Source organism: Terrapene carolina, unplaced genomic scaffold, assembly GCF_002925995.2.
Source record: "Terrapene carolina triunguis isolate 2854851 unplaced genomic scaffold, T_m_triunguis-2.0 Scaffold449, whole genome shotgun sequence".
Classification (NCBI taxonomy): domain Eukaryota; kingdom Metazoa; phylum Chordata; order Testudines; family Emydidae; genus Terrapene; species Terrapene triunguis.
The window spans coordinates 873,232-892,068 of NW_020664800.1; the positions used below are offsets into that span (position 1 = coordinate 873,232).

General features: G+C 52.9%; 1 protein-coding gene across 1 annotated transcript in view; it reads left to right on the forward strand.

Moving 5' to 3' along the window:
* The window catches only part of RGS3 (regulator of G protein signaling 3), a 198,025-nt gene that overhangs the window by 114,365 nt on the left and 64,823 nt on the right, over positions 1 to 18,837 (forward strand). Inside the window, exon 16 of the mRNA XM_026658479.2 lies at positions 2,129 to 2,172. Coding sequence (XP_026514264.1) covers positions 2,129 to 2,172 — 44 coding nt within the window. The remainder of the gene's footprint in view (positions 1 to 2,128; positions 2,173 to 18,837) is intronic.

Consider the following 18,837-nt stretch of genomic DNA (forward strand, 5'->3'; position numbering starts at 1 on the left):
GTGCTGGGTGCAGGCTCCGGGCTGGGGCAGGGGGTGGGTGTGCAGGACGGGGTGAGGGGTGCAGGCTCTGGGAGGGAGTTTGGGGGCAGGAGGGGGTGTGTGGGAAGGGGAGGGGGTGCACACTCTGGGAGGGAGTTTGGGGATAGGAGGGGGTGCAGGGGTGAGGGCTGTGGGGCTGAGGATGAGGGTGTGGGGGATGAGAGGTTCATGATGCAGGAGGGGGCTCAGGGCTGGGGCAGAGGATTAGGGTGCCAGGGGATGAGGGCTGGAGATGTGGAGTTTGGGACATTGGAGAGGCTCAGGGCTAGGGCGGAAGGGCAGGGTAAGGGCAGCCTGCCCTGCCATTAGCGGATGGGGCAGCAGACAGTAGTTGCTGCCGGGAGCCGCTCCGCACAAGCAGGCACGGGAGAGGCGCGCGCCGCTTTCTTCCAGGCAGGGACGCTGGGGGTGTGTGTGTGTGGCGGCGGGGGAGAGACCCAGCTCCAGATATTGGTGGAGCAGGGCCCTCAGCCCTGAATATTCCTGGAGCCTGGCTCCAGGGGAGGGGGGGAAGCGGGGGAGGGGCCGGCGGCTTGCTGCGCTGGGAGAGTGGAGCCATTTGCCCACCCCTGCATTAGGGTGTGCCTGGGCACACCCGGCACACCCCGTGCGCACGCCTATGGGGCCCTTGTCAAGGTGACAGGCTTTTGGGTTGCATCCCTTTTCCCTGCACTGGAGAGTAGGAAACGGGGCAGCATGGCAGGGCTGTGAGTGCTGAGAGGCACAAGCCCTCTGCCTCCTTTGGCATTTTGTTCCTGCCTTGTAGCTCATCTCCCCATCCCCCTTTGGCTCAGGCCCCCTGTCCTGCATGTGCTGTGCAGATGGGAGGGATGTGGAAGGCAGCCTAGCTACAGAGGATCTTTCTGTCTCCCAAAGGACTTAGCAGAAATCCAGGGGGCTCAGAGCCAGGCGATGGGAATGACCAGGGACAGACTTCCAGACCACGAGAGATTGGGAAGATTGGGGCTGTACCTTACAGAGGAGACAAATACGATGCTAACAGAATACAGACTAATGCATGCACAGGAGCCTCCGTTCAGCCTGTCTTATCACACAGGAACAAGGGGGCGTTCAACAAAATGGAAAGGCAGTAAATTCAGAACCCACAAAAGGAAATGCTTTTTCACACATTGTGTAATTAGATTGCGGAACTCCCTGCTGCATGAAATTATTGAGAAAAAGAGCTTAGAAGGCTTCAAAATGAGACTGCGCATTTATACCGATAACATATCCAGAGCTACAGTAGTAATAGCCAAGGGTTTGTCAGGGCTCTTGGGGGTCAGGAACTGTCCCTGGGGACAGGTTATCCCACAGCTGCCTCCCTACACCTGTTTCCCACACCTCTTCTGAAGTAGCTGGTGCTGGCCACTGCCAGAGACTGGACACTGGGCTAGATGGACCTTGGGTTTCTGATCCAGTCAGGCAATTCTTGTGTCCCGATGTGAATGTAGGAGATTCCTTTCCCTAAAGCCCTAGGGTGGAGGGATGTTCAGTGATCAACATGGAGACCAGGGGTGAGTGGGTGTGTAATGGCAATTGCCCGTACTAGCTCCAGCCTTCTAATTCCCAGAGACCCAGGTCCGCAGCCTGCCAGGAGGGCAGCCAGTTCTGAGTGACATTCCCCTCTGATCTCAGTGCTGGCAAGGGGGACTGGCCCAGCCCATCTGCTGCACAGCTCCCAGTGGAGCCTCTTGCTTTGCTTCTGCATCAGGTTGTCCCTTGCCTGCACAGTGCATTGACCAACCCCACCAGGCTACAGCTGTGACAGAGAGAGAGAGAGAGAGAGAGAGACCCTTTTTCAGGGAAATGAGCCGGGAGAAAAAGCCCTAATTGTGCAGTGAGTAAATGGAAAGCACCTCCGCTTTCCAGACCAGCGCCAGTTTGCCTGCTTCATTAGCCCTGATCCATCCCCTTGGAAGCCAGCCGCAGCAGACATCGCTCCCAGCTGACAACCTGCCATGCAGAACTTCAGCCTTTGCTCATTAAATGCAACCCCACAGCTGATTCCTCTGCCAGTGCCAGAGAGCTTTGCTTGTGGAGGCCCAGATGCAGCCAAAGCCTGATTTTGGCCTTGTTTTTTCCCTTATAGGTTCTTCTGAAGATCTGAAATTCTGCATCCTCTACCTTGCAGAGGTGAGTGTAGAGCTTTGGGAGTTGAACTCCACAGAGCCTAAAATGTACTGCACACTAACCAATGCTTTGTAGTGGGGACAGAGAGCAGAGGCTGGATCGATTTCCCGTCTCTTTTGAATTAGTTTGCCAGTTGTCGGGAAAGGAAACATAAATGGCTGCAGCTGTTAAGTGGAATCTGTGACTCAGGAGGCAGTGAAGAGTTGATGCCTGTACCCTTTCCTTCCCCCCAATCCAATCAGGGGGCAGCTGTTTCCCCACTGCTCTGACTTTTGATTGGTGCCTATGGGTTCTTTAGCCCACTGATGGATTTCTTTGCCAGTTTATTTCGATTTGACTTTACAGGTGGTTTTCTGTTCTTGCCTTCAAAATCAGACTTTTAAACAATCAAGTAGGAACAACCAAACCCAACACATAGTATCCGAAGAAGTGAGGTTTTTACTCACGAAAGCTTATGCCCAAATAAATCTGTTAGTCTTTAAGGTGCCACCCAACTCCTTGTTGTTTTTATAGTAAATTCCTATTTATCCAAATGGCCTTGGGTAACTGGGCATTGGGATAGATGGAAGTGCTATTTTGAGCTGCATATAATCCTGTCAGGTTGTTTTTACTGCTGAAATGGGATTAGGTCTCAGTGACTGCAGGTAACTGCTCAGAACAGCTACACAAACACAAAGTCATTGATTAGTGCTAAGAGGCTAATAGAGAAGTTATTAGCTGGTGATTAACTAACATAAGGTTTCAGGGAGGGCACACAGTGGATTCAGATACTCTTTATCCGAAAATCCTAGTTATTTGTGTAACTGGAATTACACTGTAAAAGACTGCTTTACATAAACACATCTAAAAGAGCATACGGATGGGAGGTGACTGAATATCATACACATGTTTATAATCACTTGTATTTTAGCCGAGTTCCCTTTGTCAGAAATGAGTTGAGAATGCTGCAGAACTTGTTCTTTGTGAAATGAACCTACCCAATTACCAGATCTTGTGCCTGCTTTTTGTTTTTATTTTTTGCAAGTGACTCCATGTTGTTCCTGATTTCAAGGCCTGATATTTAGAGGGCAGGAGTTTGGGTCTAGAACTTGCTGCGTGACCTCTCTCTTTGCCCTCCCACTCTCTGTTTGTCTATTTCAATTATAAGATCTGTGGGGCAGGAACACTCTGTCCCTATGCTACGTACAGCACCTAGCACAACGGGGCCCCAACCTCGTTGGAAACCTCTTGACACTACCGTAATACAAATCAATAATAATCATTTTGTGACTCTAAAATGTAGCATTTTGCCCAATTGTCAGTTTTCCCTTGAAGCAGAGAGTATGTCAGTGGGAAAGTGCAACCCTTGTCCAAGGCTATGGCTACACTACAGCTTCAGTGGACATAAATTATGTCTCTCCAAGGTGTGAATTAGCCACCCCACAAGCAACAGAATTTATGCTCACGGGGGGCTGGAGGAATGAAGTGGAGGGGAGAGCTCTCTCCTGTTGGCTTAGAGTGGCTACACAGAGCTTACAGTGGCATGCCTGCATCCCTGCCAGGACTGGCAGAAGCTCCCTAAAAGTGTGGGGGGGGCACCAGTGCCTGAACTGTGGCCCCACTCCCACACCACCCTTTCTCCCTGAGGCCACACCCTCCACTCACTCCTTTCCACCCCCTCTCCCCCACTGCCTGCCCTTACAGCTGGTAAAAAGTGGGAAGGCAAAGCCCCCTGTCCCCCCCCAGTTCCACCACCCCTGATTGGTGCAGCTGTGCCACTGTAAGCTCTCTAGTGGAGCCCTAGCCTAAGCTCCATTTTGGATTCCAACATACCATTTTTGGAGGTTTAGATCCAATAAACAGAACATTTTGCAGGAGTTTTTTGTGCAGAGTTGGCTTGTTCTTGCCAAGCGGTAGTGAAATGCCAAGCTCTGTCCTTGTGCTGGGTTTGAATGTCACTGTGAATCTATCCCACATCTCTGCTCCTGGTAGCCACAACTGATACCCCGGCTAACGTGATGGTTGGATCAAAAGTCAGAAACATTCACTTCCTGCTCTTCCCCAGCATTAATTTCTGCAGCCCTGCTGCTGAGGCCTGTAGCTCTGGAGAGTGGGCAGGGTTTAGGCCAGTGATGCAGGATTTAGGAAGCCCTTCTTCTCCTTGTCTCCACTTCCCTAAGTTATGTCTAGCCTTGCGATTTCCTCTGTTCATCTTAGTCTGAAAGCCAAGGGAATGCTTTCAGCCATGTACTGTGGCTCATCCGCCAGCAGGGGGTGCTCATGCTTTGATCAGTGAAAGCCTCTAGACACAAAGATGCCATCGCCCTAACAGCGCATCTCATCTCTGCTGAAAAGCCGTGGCCTTTCTCAGACTGGGGGATCACTGCCATCCCAGCCAGCATCTCATTAATCTTCCCCTTCCACCAGGGCCACCCTCTCTCTGCCCAGTCACCCACTGCTGCTGGAAAGAGCACAGAGCCTTCGTGCCTGGTTCAGGCGGGTGCAGAACAAGGGTAGACGCCCTGTCCCTCACAGTGCGAGAACTGGTTGAGGGTGTCCAAGGGACCTGTACAAATGGCACTCTTGCCTGAAAATGCTGGGCCTGCCCTGTCTCAGTGAGGGCTGGAGCTGACCGAGGGAAGGGGAAATGTTCTTTCTCTGTTTTTTTCAGTCTGCTTCCTTTGTGTGTTTCCCACCCACTGTATATATAGCCAGCGTCACTCCCTGTCCAGTAAGACAGCTACGCCTGCTTTGCTGCTTTGGGGGAGCCCTTCATGCAGCACTTGGGGGGGGGGGAGGAGGAAAGGATTTTAAAAAATAAGACAATGTGATTGTGAATACACAAGCAAGAACGGGCAGGTGAGGGGAGACAGGTAATGATGAAGCATCTTCCTTTCACAAAGCTCAATGAGCATAACAGAGACATGTCATTCCAACTGTACAGAGGAGAAACGGAGGTGCGGAGAGGGGAAATGACTCGCCCAACATCAAACATAGGTCCTACCAAATTCACACTCCATTTTTGTAAATTTCACAGTCATAGCATTTAAAAAGCCTTGAATTTCATGGTGTAACAAAGCATGAATATGTATTTAAAAACAGCAAAATATAAACCTAGTCAGCATCTCTCAAGTTGGGGGGCCTGACCCGAGAAGGGGTTGCAAGGCTGTTGTCAGGAGGGGAGTCTCAGTATCGCCACCCTTACGTTTCGCTGCTTTCAGAGCTCGGCAGTCGTAGAGCAGCTGTCTGGGCAGCACCGCCACGAGCCACAGCGCAGAAGTAAGGGTGGCAATAATGTGACCCCCCCCATAATAGCCCTGCAGTCTTTGGGTCAGGACCCGCAGTTTGAGAAACACTGTGCACTTTTGTATATTTTTACCCGGCCTATAGTTTAGTATAGGGTAAAAGTACACAAAAGACCAGATTTCACGGGGGAGACCAGAGTCCATGGTCCGTGACGCGTTTTTCACGACCGTGAATTTGGTAGGGCCCTAATCATACCTGTGAGTTCGTGGCAGAGACAGGAATAGAGCTTGTGACTCTTGACTCACTCATCTTCTCCCAGTCGACATGCTATCTCACTGCCATGACCAAGAGGTTACTGTCCTGGGAGCTAAGGAGAATAATGCTGCTGTTGCCAGTGCTAGACTAAGGGATGAAGGAGGGTTGATGGGTAAAGTACAGGCCTGGGAGAGAGGACAGCTGGGTTCCAGTCTTAGCTCTGCCACTGACTTACTTGGTGACCTAGAGCGAGCCACTTAAACTCACTGTGCATTGGTGGGGTAAAATCCTTACCTGCCATCTGCAGTGGATGAGGGTTCTGGGACTAAATTCATTGTCTGCTGAGTACATGTAGATCCGTTGAAATGCAAAGTGCTGCTGTTAGCAGGAAGGAAGGCGAATGAGAGTTCTGGTAGTTAAATTGTGGTGGGGTGGGCTCACTCCAGCTTTCCCCACAAACCCAGCTGTGCCCACTTGAGGTGGCAGAAGGAGGCTGTGACTCACATTAGGTTGTGAGATCATCACAATCAGCTCCTCCATCTTCTTTCGTGCACAGATCAGCAATGAAATATCAGCCCAGCTTTGATACATGACAAGGTACTGGAACAAATTCTTAATCGGTTTGTAAGCACCCAGAGGACAACAGGGTTATGAAGAATAGACAAGATGGATTTTTTAAGGAAAAATCATGCCAAACCAACCTGATTACCTCCTTTGACAGGGATCCTGGCCTAGTGGATTGGGGGAAGCAGTAGACGTGATATATTTTGATTTTAGGAAGGTTTTTGACACAGTCCCACATGACAGTCTCCTAAGCAAACTAGGGAAATGTGGTCTAGATGAAATTACTACAAGGTGGGTGCACAACTGATTGAAAGACCTTACTCAAAGAGTAGTGATCAATAGCTCACTGTCAAACAGGAAGATGTATCTAGTTGGGTCCCGGAGGGGTCAGTCCTGGGTCCAGTACTGTTCAATATTTTCATTAATGACTGGGACAATGGAGTAGAGAGTATGTGTATAAAATTTGTGGATGACACTGTCACAGTTTTGGGGTAACTGCACCTGTATTCCCCTTTTGTGATCTCTCAAGGGCACCTATTTAAAGGTTTAAGGCTCCCAGCTGTCACCCACGTCTCTCTCCTTCCAGACCAGGGTTTTAAGGCTGCATAGCTCCATGAATTACACTATGATATCCCCAGCAAGCCAGTCTGCCTAGCGGACAATGCCTGCACTTTGCTTTCTCTCTGAGAACTATGCCCAGTGTATTGCCAGCAGTCACAAGTGACCACGCAGCTCCTTCTGAGCAAGCACCTTTATTCTTAAGGTAAAAGCATCACAAAGAAAACATATTAAGACAATAAAGGTTCCTATATGCAGGCTAAAAGCTTACCGTAGGTCAGCCCTCAGTCTCATGGGCCCCTGGTAGGTTCAGTTTTTCCAACCCTTCCACAAGGATTGGGGCACCCTTTGGAAGGAGGTCCTGGCTGTTTACTGGATCCGAACAAACAGCCTGAGTCAGTTTGAACTCTGGCTATTTATCCAATAGTCCTTTCTTTATCTGTTGGTCTCTGGAAAGCCAGTTTGAACCAGTATGCATGAGCCTCCCCAGGAGGTGGTACTTGTCTGGTGGGTTCCAACCTGGCTGATTTGCCTTAATCTCCACCCACTGTTCGTAGTTCCTGGAGGAGCTGTGCAGCCCTGCCCCATGGAGTAGGACAGAATCATACAGGAACCATTCATTTGAAGCAGTGGACCTCAAAGGTATCACAGGCATTGTCCTATCCCTCCCAGATGCCAAGTTGGGAGGGTTGCTGCTCTTTGAACTTGTCTTCATTGAATTTCACTTTGTTCATTTCAGACCAATTATTCAATTAATCAAGGCCATTTTGATTCTAATCTGTCCTCCAAAGTACTACACTTAGGAAGGAAAAACCAAAGCTTAGCTACAAAATGGGGACTAACTGGCTAGGGCTCATAATGCTGGGAAGGATCTGGGGGTTAGAGTGGATCACAAAGTGAGTATGAGGGAGACAGATAGCTCAGTGGTTTAAGCATTGGCCTGATAAACCCAGGGTTGTGAGTTCAATCCTTGAGGGGGCCACTTAGAGATCTGGGGCAAAAATCTGTCTGGGGATTGGTCCTGCTTTGAGCAGGGAGTTGGACTAGATAACCTCCTGAGGTTCCTTCCAACCCTGATATTCTATGATTCTATGAGCTAATAATGCAATGCAGTTCTAGGATGCTGGGAGGTAACCGTCCTGCTCTCCTCAGCACCGGGGAGGCCCAGCTGGAGTGCTGTGTGCGGTTCTGGGCGCTGCACTTTAGGAAAGATGTGGACAAATTGGAGAGTCCAGAGGAGAGGAACAAACATGATAAAAGGGTTAGAAAACCTGACCTGTGAGCAAAGGTTTGAAAACTGAGCATGTTTAGTCTTGAGAAGTGAACACTGGGGGGGACCTGACAACAGTCTTCAAATACGCTAAGGGCTGTTATAAAGATCACAGTGTCCACGAAGGCAGGACAAGAAGGAATGGGCTTAGTCTGCAGCAAGGGAGATTTAGGTTAGATATTAAGGAGAAAGTTCTAACTCTCAGGGGAGTTAAGCAGTGGAACTGGTTCCCAAGGGAGGTTGTGGAGTCCCTGTCACGGGGGGGGTTTCAGACAAACGCCTGTGTGGGCTGGTCTGGGTTTACTTGGCCCTGCCCCAGCCGGGGGAGGTGTGGTGGGAAATGGACTAGAGAACTTCTCAAGGTCCCTTCCAGCCGTACAGTTCTGTGGTTAGTGCCAATGGTGTTTTAGTTATCATCTTTGGGCTTCAGAGTACCTGCCCCTCGGGACAGGTAGGGGCAGTGCTTACCTCTGTGAGCTATTGTTTCAGCCTGACCACAGAGTCAAGCAGGCATCACTCCATCCATTGGTTATACTAGGTCACATTGTCAAGGTTATCTTCAGAGTTGTGTGGGCTAGAGACTTGGTCTGTTTTAAATGAAAGCTGAGATTCTGGAGCGCAAGTTGGCAGCCTTAAAAAAAGAAAGTCCCAGGTGTCTATGCCTCCCAGAACCCGCAGTGTGTGCCCCTCGGAGGGGCTGTCCCTGTTGTCCTGATGGATGCGCTGGTCAGTCTGGGCAATAGCTGAGTAACTTCCCCTTTTGCCTGGGCACAAAGCTCAGCCTCCCTGCAGACTGTGGGAACAGAGCCTGCTTCCTTTTGTAAACAGCGCTTTCCTGCTGAGTGCGGCTGGCTCCAGGCTAGAGCCAAGGGAGGGAGGCCAGGACAGCAAGGAGACAGCCACGGCTTGCGACAGGAGTGTGCCAGAGCCTCAGTGGGAGCAAGCCTTCTGAACTGACAGTGGGGTTACACAATCAGATTCCCGGGCACCCTGAGCTGTCTCAGAGCTGCTAGGGCCTTGCTTCAACTGCCTCCCACCCTCCAAAGCCCAGCCGCATGCAAGAATGCAAGCTGGGGAGACTGGTTCCATTGGCCCTGCCATTGCTCTCTTCTCACTGTCCCTGTGGGGATAGCGCCACTGGATTTCCTGTCCCTCACTGGCACAGCACCCCCCTTCCTCTTCCTCCTCTTTGTCAGCGAATGGTCAATTCAGCACAAGGTGCTTCTGCCTGAGGCCTGCAGGAGCTCCAGCAGAGGCGAATTTCAAATGGGAGGTGATCTGCAAAGCTGAGTAAAGAGTCTTGTGCCCCTCTTGCTCCTGGGGGAATTCTGCGCCTAAAAATTCTGTGCACGATATTTTAAAATTCACCATATATTGTTTGTCAAAATAACGCAATATAATTATGGTTTCAGAGTAGCAGCCGTGTTAGTCTGTATCCGCAAAAAGAACAGGAGTACTTGTGGCACCTTAGAGACTAACAAATTGATTTGAGCATAAGCTTTCATGGGCTACAGCCCACTTCATCGGATGCATAGAATGGAACATAGAATATAATTATGCTGGTTTCAATTATTTTGGTAATTTATTTAAACTAGAATACAGTGGCTGGAGAATGGGAGTGGGCAGCATTGGAGGAAATCCCAAAACCCCCTCCATCTAATAGTAATGTCGCTAGGTTTGACCCTTTATTTCTAGTTATTAGTCAACAAATATATGCAGCTGTATGCTCAGTGTTACATCATAGGCAACTGAAGAGCAAGTGAAGGCTGGGGAATCAAACTCACAATTTATATTGGCTACTGAGCACCTCCAGCACATTGAGATAGGAATTTTTTTAAGTCCATAAATTTAGATCAGTTCTAATCACTGAAGCATTATATGCATTTCTAAGGCCATACTGTCCTTTACAGCACTCTGGCAATGTAAAGGAGCCGTACAACTTTAACATCTGTTTTGTACTCCTGGGGGAATTCACTAACAAAAATGGGAACAATTCACTAAGCAGCCAGGCTAGAACTAGATAAATTCATGGAAGATAGGTCCATCAATAGCTATTAGCCAGGATGGGCAGGGATGGTGTCCCTAGCCTCTGTTTGCCAGAAGCTGGGAATGGGCAACAGGGGATGGATCACTTGATTACCTGTTCTGTTTATTCCCCCTGGGGCACCTGGCACTGGCCACTGTCAGAAGACAGGATACTGGGTTAGATGGACCTTTGGTCTGACCCAGTCTGGCTGTTCTTATGTTCGTATGTACATTCTGCTCAGCCTGAGGGGACAGAGCCTACCCCATGCCTACCGCCTTAGAAATACCCCAAAGCCCTGCCCCTCCTCGCCGAGCATGCTGCAGTAGTGAGCGAGAGGGACAGAGTGTCTCTCTCTCTCACACACCACGACTGCCCAGCCCCCCACACCCACCGGTCATTTACCTCTCTACCGGCTGCTCCAGGCGCCCGACTGACCAGCCTGCGCTGCCGGGGAGGGGCATGTGATCACTTTTGTGGCTTCTCTTTGCTTCATTTTTCTGCAGAGAAGCAAAGAAATCTGTGGGAGACATGAATTCTGTGCATGCACAGTGATGCAGAATTCCCCAGGAGTACCCTCTGTGCTTATCTAAGATGGCTAAAGAGGGCTGGGAGGTTGTCCCCTGTTTGGGACGCTCTGTGATTAGAGCTCTGCCCTTAGCTGTGTGGGAGAGGCCTTCCAGTCTCCAGTGGTGCACAGCATTGGTATGGAATCTCATTCCAGGAGGCAGTGGGCCAGCCACTAGCAGTAATTACGCTTTGCGGCATATCCAGAATGGTGATGGAGGTGGTTGTTGTTATGCTTGTTTACAGCATACCCATCACCATGGCTTCTGGGTGCAGAGACCTGAGACCTAACAGCCGCTGCGGTGGTTTTGTGTGATTGAGGCAGCTGCTAGTGGAAGCTCTCGTCTCATTATTTATTATCTGCATGTCATCTGTAATGAAACCTTTCATTTCTTTAATGGCTTTGTAAGTAGAGAGGGATTCCATCGTGCCCAGCATGCTGCGCTCTCACTCCGAGAAGAGCATTTCTCTGTAGACTGTTGCTCTCCAGGGGCCTGATATTCTTGAGATGGTTTATGAATAAATATTGATTTTCTCCAGTAATGTAGGAGTTTTAGTAATAGCATCAAGTGTGTTCTGGATATTGAAATTCTTTTAGCTGCGTATCAGTTGCTTTATTTGTTTTTAACAGAGTGGAGATTTCAAACTTCAATGAATACTGCAGTGTAACAGAAAAGCTACGATTAGTCATTGCTCTAATTACTCACAAAAAGATCACTCTGCATAGTTTTAAAGGTCTCCTGACTATAATGATGATTTACAGTCAAATAGCAAACTGCCATTGACTATCAGATACAGGTGGTAATGGAGGTAAGCGTCTGGGCTGTAAGCTCTTGGGACACAGAGTGCATCTTCCTAGGTGTTTGTACCATGCCTGGCACAAAGGGGTCTGGGAGTGCAGACTGCAGCGTCCCTGGCTATGCTCGTTCTGTGCTGGAATGCGTGTGGAAGGACGGGCAGACTTTGCAGAGCGTTGGCATTGTCCTTTTTTAAAATAAAGTATGTTCATGTTAAAATCACTTCAGTGAACACATTCCTGCTACACCATGCAGGATGTCCCTGCTTGACCAGGCATTCAAACGGGAGCGCCACTGCCTGAGTCCTGCACTAGGCATTGCACTGGAGGGCCTGCTGGCCCACGGCACTGGTCACTAGTCAGGCCCCATCCTGCCATCGGCTCTGCATCGGTGGATCCCTGAGCCCATGCAGAGCCCTGGTAGGCAGAAGGCCTCACATGGTGCATTCAGTTGCCACATCAAGGCCTTATACTAATAGGATCAACTTGTGTCCTGGCTCCTAGGGTAAATCTCAAGGACCCCATGAACTCCAAAGGAGTTCCGTTGGATTTACACCAGCCGCATAGGTCAGTGTTTGGCCCCATATGGCACCAGGAAGAGGCACGTTTGACAGTTAATTTGAATATAATTGTATTTCCCAGCTATTGAGTTAACTCTCCTAGAGCCTAGTTCAGGCCTGTTTTTTAAACCACAGATGAATACATATGCGCGTATAATTAGTCACTGCCCTTTTCTCTCTGAGGCAGTTGAACAAAAAATTTGTTGGATAAGTTTTACTACCAAACACAAATTTGGGTTGACTGCTACTTAATTGGCAGCTTAAGGTATCGAGAGCTAGCTCCACAGCTGGTGAAAATCAGCCTAGCTCCATAGTCTCCCTGGACATATGCCATTTTACCCCAACTGAGGATCTGGCCCCCAGAGTATCCCATATGCTTCACAAGATGAAATGTTCTTAATCTAATGCCCTGATGAGAGTGGTATTGTTACATTCCATTATACTGACGCCTGTGAGGAGCAGAGATTGACGAGTTCTGTCTCCTCCCCAAGCCCAGGGGATTTACATAATCTCCTGTGAAGGGAGACTGAAAAGAGTGAGATTGTTTACTGTAGAGGAGATGGATGAGAGGGGACATGGTAAACGCATGTAAAATAATGAACAGCCTAGAGAAGGCAGATTGTGGAAAATTCACAACCAATAAAAGGAAATATATTTTCACACAATGTATAATTAGACTGTGGAACTCACAGCCACCAGATACTGTTGAGGCAAAGAACTTCGTGAAATTCAAAAAGGGGTTGGATGTTTATGTGGATAACAAGAATAGCCAGAGAGATAACAGTAGTGCTACCAAATGTTTTGGAATGGATGCTTAAACCTCATACTTCAGGGCTTAAGTTAGTTTCAAACTATTTGAGATCAGGATGAGACCTAATGTGGGAGCAGACTGGCCACCTCCAGTATGGAGGGTTCTTACACCTTCCTCTGCAGCAGCTGGTGCTGGTCGTTGCCAGAGACTGGGCTAGATGGACCCTGGGTCTGATCCGGCCTGGCCATTCCTGTGCGCACATACAGGGCCAGCTTTAGGGAAAAGCATGCCCTGGACGAATTTCTATTTTGGCACCCCTGGCTCCCGTGGGCACAGCACCCCCTCATTGCCCCTGGTCCCCGTGGGTGCCTCCCCATTGCCACTGGACCCTGCGGGCTCCCCATCTCCCCTTCGCCCCAATCCTTGCACCCCCTCCTGCACCCCAATCCCTCCACTGTGCCCCCTCCTACGCCCCTAACTCCTGCCCCCTCTTGCACCCTAAGCCCTGCACTGTGACACCTTTGCCTCAATCTCTGCACCCCTGACCCTTGCACTCTTTCTGCACCCCAACCCCTGCACCCCCCTCCTGCACCCCTGCACCCCCAACCCCTGCACCCTCCTCCTGCACCCCTAACCCCTGCACCCCCCCTCCTTCACCCCCCTCCTGCATCCCTAATCCCTCCACTGTGCCCCTTCCTATACTCCTAACTCCTGCCCTCTCTTGCACCCTAAGCCCTGCACTGTGCCCCCTTTGCCTCTAATCCCTGCACCCCTGACCCTTGCACTCTCTCTGCCACCCTAGTCCCTGCACCCCCATCATGCACCCCCCTTCTGCACTCACGTGGGGAAACTGACCTGGATGCATGGAGCAGCTGGCATTGCTGCTCGCTCCCGCACTCCAATGCTGCTCCTCTACGCACCCCTAGGGCGCCGTAAAGGGGGAGGAAGGAGCGTGGTCGGGGCTCCCTGCATCCAAGTCACCTTCCCTACCTGGGCAGGAGGGCAGGAGAACAGCAGTTCCTGATGCCTCATGGCCCAGCCCAGCCCAGCCCAGGTGGGGAAAGTGACCTGGATGCATCATGGAGCGCTTGATGTTGCTTCTTGCTCCCTTCCTTACAGCCCCCTAGCGGGGCACAGAGGAACGTTGGCACCCCCACATGGCACTCCCTTGCCAGGCAGTGTGCACATCTGCGCTGCCGCCCAGCACTCCCTTGACTATGGCGCCCTGGGCAGTCGCCCAAGTGGCCCACCCCTAAGGCCGGCGCTATGCACATCTCCCTCACAAGAGGGCGGAGAGTCTGCCAGTGGGCAGTGATGCGTCCTGTGTGACACAGACCAAGTGCATGGTAGATAGATTTACTCAATGCAAACTCTCCATGCTGCCAGTTATTGCTGGCATCTTTCTGGGATCAGCCTCGCCCGGGGATGGTGAGCCTCAGGCACGGGTCGAGGGCACGCAAGGTCTGCCTGTATGTGCTGCCGCTCCCCGGGAGAGACCCAGCACGGGGAGGTAGGGACAGGACAGCCGCTGCCAGAGGGCTTCCACTCTCTGGGCCATTTCTGAAAGTCTGCGGAGTCAGTGTGGGCCTCAATCTGATCCAAGGTTGCCTGAGGCTGCTGGGAGTCGAAATGCAGGAGCTCGGGGGCGGGGACTGGAATGCGCCTAGCAGGCCTGGAGGGGATGGGTGCATGCTGGAGGAAGGCGTTCAGCTGGCTGCCTCGGAGGTGTCTCTGGGAAAGGCGGAGAGTGGACTTCCTCCTGTAGGGAGCGGCTCAGCCTTCCTGGGAGAGGAGGGGCAGCTTGCCTTGGACTAGAGCCCAGGGTGGGAGGAGAGGCCAGGCACAAAGAGAATGTCCCCTCCATTGTGTCAGCAAACCAGCACTGTTCCCATTGACACCCACAGCAGGGAAGCCAGGCCCAGCGACTCGCAGCCTGCCTGGAGGAGAAATGAGCTCTCCTCTCCTTCTCCACCAGCTGGCATGTGTAGGGTTGTCACTCCCAGTCGAAAAGGGACCCTGGCGGGTGCAGTTGGCACTGCCAATCGGGCCATTAAAAGTCCGGTTGGCGGCACAGGGGGGCCCGGGGCTAAGGCAGGTTCCCTGCGTGCCCTAGCTCCACGCGGCTCCAGGAAGCGGCTGCCAGGTCCCTGCAGCCCCTAGACTCATGGGCGGCCGGGGAGGCTCTGCGCACTGCCCCTGCCCCAAGGGCTGACTCTGCAGTTCCCATTGGTCGCGGTTCCCGACCAATAGGAGCTGCGGGGGCAGCGCCTGCGAGTGTGAGGGCAGCGCACAGAGCCTCCCTGGCCACCCACGCACCTAGGGGCTGCACTGCAGGGACCTGGCGGCCGCTTCCTGGGAGCTGTGGTAAGCGCCACTGGGACCCTGCACCCTGAACCCTCTCCTGCACTCCAACCCCTGCCGCATCCCAGAGTCCCCTCCCGCACCCACACTCCCTCCTGGAGCCTGCACCCCAGCCCCCTCCCCCAGCCCCCTCCTGCACTCCAGCCCCTGCCCCATCCCGGAGTTCCCTCCCTCACCCACACTCCCTCCTGGAGCCTGCACCCCAAACCCTCATCCCTGGCCCCACCCCAGAGCCCATACCCCCATTCGGAGCCCACACCCCCTACCACACTCCGAACCCCTCACTCCAGCCCGGAGCCCGCTCCTTCACCCCAAACCCCTCACCACCTTCCTGCACCCCAACCTGCTGCCCCAGCCTGGTGAGAGTGAGTGAGGGTGGGGGAGAGCGAGCGACGGAGGGATGGAGCGAGCGGGGCGGGGTCTTGGTGAAGGGGTGGGGCCTCGGCGAAGGGGCGGGGCAGGGGTGTTCGGTTTTGTGCGATTAGAAAGTTGGCAACCCTAGGCATGTGGCTTGGCAGCAGCTCTCACTAGGAACAGGTCTCTTGGCTAGGGAAGGGGACACCAGCAGCTGCTGGCACGTCTGGGAGGGAAGAGCCAATGGATGAAGTCTCCTGGCCCAGATTTCAAGGTCACAAAATTGGGTCCAGAGGGGCTGTGGCTGCTGCCCTAAGAGGTGCCCCATATGGCAGGGAGGGTCTGTGCTGTGCTGGCATGGAGGGACCTTAGGAGGGCTGTGAGTACCCAGCCTAGCAGCTGGTACTCTGTATTCCCTTGGCAGTCGGGGACTGGGGACTGTGCTGTGTGTAGGAGGGAAGGAGGGAGATCATGTTGCGGGTACTTGGAGGGGAAGGCCAGGAGGGTGTGAGGACAGTGGTATTTCAGGCAGGCGATACCTGTTATGCCCTGTCTGATTGGCAGCCGTAGCTTAGGGAACTGCTGCCAGGGCTGTGTGAATTTTGCATTCTCTGTCCTGGGAGGGATGGAGTGTTTGCACAGTGGGCCTGGCTCTTGGCTTGCCAGAAAGGTGTTTGCACAGGGCCTGTGGCCTGCAGACAGGTTTGGTGTTTGTCTGGACAGCCCCAGGGCTGGGGAATTCCCATGCTCATTAGAGACACCTGGCCGGTTTGTGGAAGCAGGAGGAGCTGTGCACACAGGTGAAACAAACCCTTCAGAATGGCTCCCCCTAGTCCGGGGCTCCCAGGACTGCCTGTCGTCCAGTGAGACATCCTGGAATCCAGGGCCCTCAAGAACTGACGTGGCAAGCCCAGAGGTGCCGGGCTCTGAACTGCCAGGCCCAGAGGTGCTGGGCTCTGAACTGCCAGGCCCAGAGGTGCTGGGACTCTGCCCTGGCACAAATTAAGCACTGGGGCTCCCTTCCCCCAGTGACCAGGGGCCAGCCCTCCAGAATGAATGGTGACCCTGTCTCACTACATTATCCTCGCTCCAGGAACACGTCACACCCTCCATGCTTACAGGTGGCTGTGGGGAGGAAAGGGGCAGAGAAAAATCTCTCCTCCCAAGGTCTTTCCCGGATGTCACAGGAGGAAAAGGCGGTAAGAGGGGCAGATCCTCTCAGCCCAGCACAGGCAGCAGCAGTGCAAACTGCTCACACCTCCCTCAGGCACAGCAACACCGTGGCCTGTCTGCAGAGAGTCCAGCCAGGGAGCCCAGCAAGTGCCAGCTGGTGGCAATCCTGGTCCACGGAGTTCCTGCCCCCACACAGCCCCCAGAAGATGCTGCCTTTTGGTCACCCCAGCGCTGGTTTGCATTTGAACAGCACCTGGAAATGGCTTACGGTGAAATCACTTTACATTCAGGGTCCAGTTCCTGCCGTCAGCACAGGGGCCCTGAGTGCAGGTCTATGGGCGCATTGGAGCAAGGGTCATCGCTATCACTAGCTATTTCTTTGCTGAGCATAATGCCTTTGCCCAGCAGTCTAGATAACAGGAAAAAGAAGCAGCCTCTGCCCAAACCAACTTACTGTTCACATCACGTGCAAACAGTGTGGTCCCAGCAGGCCGGACAACTGGGCAGGAACAAACCTGCAGGCTGTGGCCCTCGTCCGGTTGTGCTCAGGGCTTGTCGGGTTACTACGGGAACACCAGCCCCAGCCCCAGCCCCAGCCCCACAATCTAGAGCTGGGAAACTGCCTTGGTCTCAGTCCGGGGCTGAATGCCTCAGTGCTTTGTGGCCGGTTCCTTGTCTTGAACAACTGATAACATTGGATTCAAACTCTAGGAGCCTCTCAGAGTGCCAGAGGCTCCCAGAGCTGAGCAGAACTGAGGTGTGCTGATGGCCGTGCACGTGGGGGACTACTGTTCTGGGATTGTGTTCCCAGGTGCCCTTCAGGGCAGTGCCCCGGCTACATCCCTCTGTCTTTGGTCCCAGATCTCAGTCCCCTGGCTGGGCCCCACTGGTATGTGGGGGAAGCTGCTCTGGCACTTCCACTCCATGCCAGTTTTGCTGCTCTGGGGCAGGTAGGTCTCAGGAACAGGAGGGAGCGCGACCTTTGCTCAGTGAAGACAGAGCTGATTGAGATCGCTACTGTGAGATCAGCGGAGAGGCACTCCCTCCCCTGGCTGTAATTCCTGCTCTTCATTCCTGGAGCTGCGGCCATGGCCAGCCACAGAGAGCGATCATCGCTCCGGGCCTGTGCCGGAGGGAACAGAGAGTGCAGGGTGTGTCGCCCCCCAGGCTTCACATTTCCCACTGCCCACAGGCTCCCTGCCAGAGCAGAGAAGTGGGGTGATCTGGGCTAGTGACCTTTCCTCTCTGTCCTGGCTTGGGCCCAGGTTGATCTGGCTGATCCAAGCCCATCCACAGAGCCCAGCTTTATCTGGAGCAGGAGTAATGCATCTGTGGCGGTGTGAGTGGGGTGAGGGGAGGGAGGCGGGACAGGCTCTCTGTGCTTGCTTCCCCTTTGCAGCAGCATCTCCAAGGAGCATCCTTGTCCCTTTGTGTGGGGGGAGCTCTGTAAACAGCCTTCTCAGCATGGCCTGGGGCAGAGGCAGTGGGGACAGGGTGCCAGCAGGGAGAGGGGAATGGCCCCACTGCAGACAGACTCTAAAGATTTCATTTCCAAAAGACTTGCCCACCTGGCGCGGTGGTGGTGATTTGTTATCACTGTTTGTTGTTTGTATAGCCCTGGTCGTGTGCTGGGGGCTGCGTAACACAGAAAAAGAGCTGGGCTCTGCCCCAGGTAGCGCACCGTTTGTAAGACAGGTGGGGACACTATTGGGATGGGGCCCACCCGCTCCCGAGTATTACCAAGGCAGAGATAGGTGCCTGAGTCTGCAGCAGGGCCTGTGGCCCATTGCCCTAGCTCAGTGCAGGTCTCCAGCACGCCCTCCCACCCCAGTGCCATTGGATACCACAACCTGACCCCTGCTCCCACTGCTTAGTGTATTCTGGGGCTTCATGCAGTCCGGCCCTCCTCCCCAGTCAGCAGGGAGTGAGGCTTTGATGCCCATGCGGGGTTAACTGGCCTCACTGCCCCACAGAGGGCTGGGCCAGGCTGTGGGCAGGGCTCCTGAAAGTCTGAGATTTTGGCTGCTTATCCGAATGGTGCCTGTGTCCACTCTGGGGTCCCCTGAGCCCAACAGGAATGGTCTGACTCCTGGTGGCCAGCCCTGCCCTGCGTGTCACCGCCTCACACGAGGGGGGGGCCACATCGGCCCATCCCGAGCACCTGCAATAACATGTTTTTCGAAAGCTCCGTGTAAACAGCCAGTTAGGATG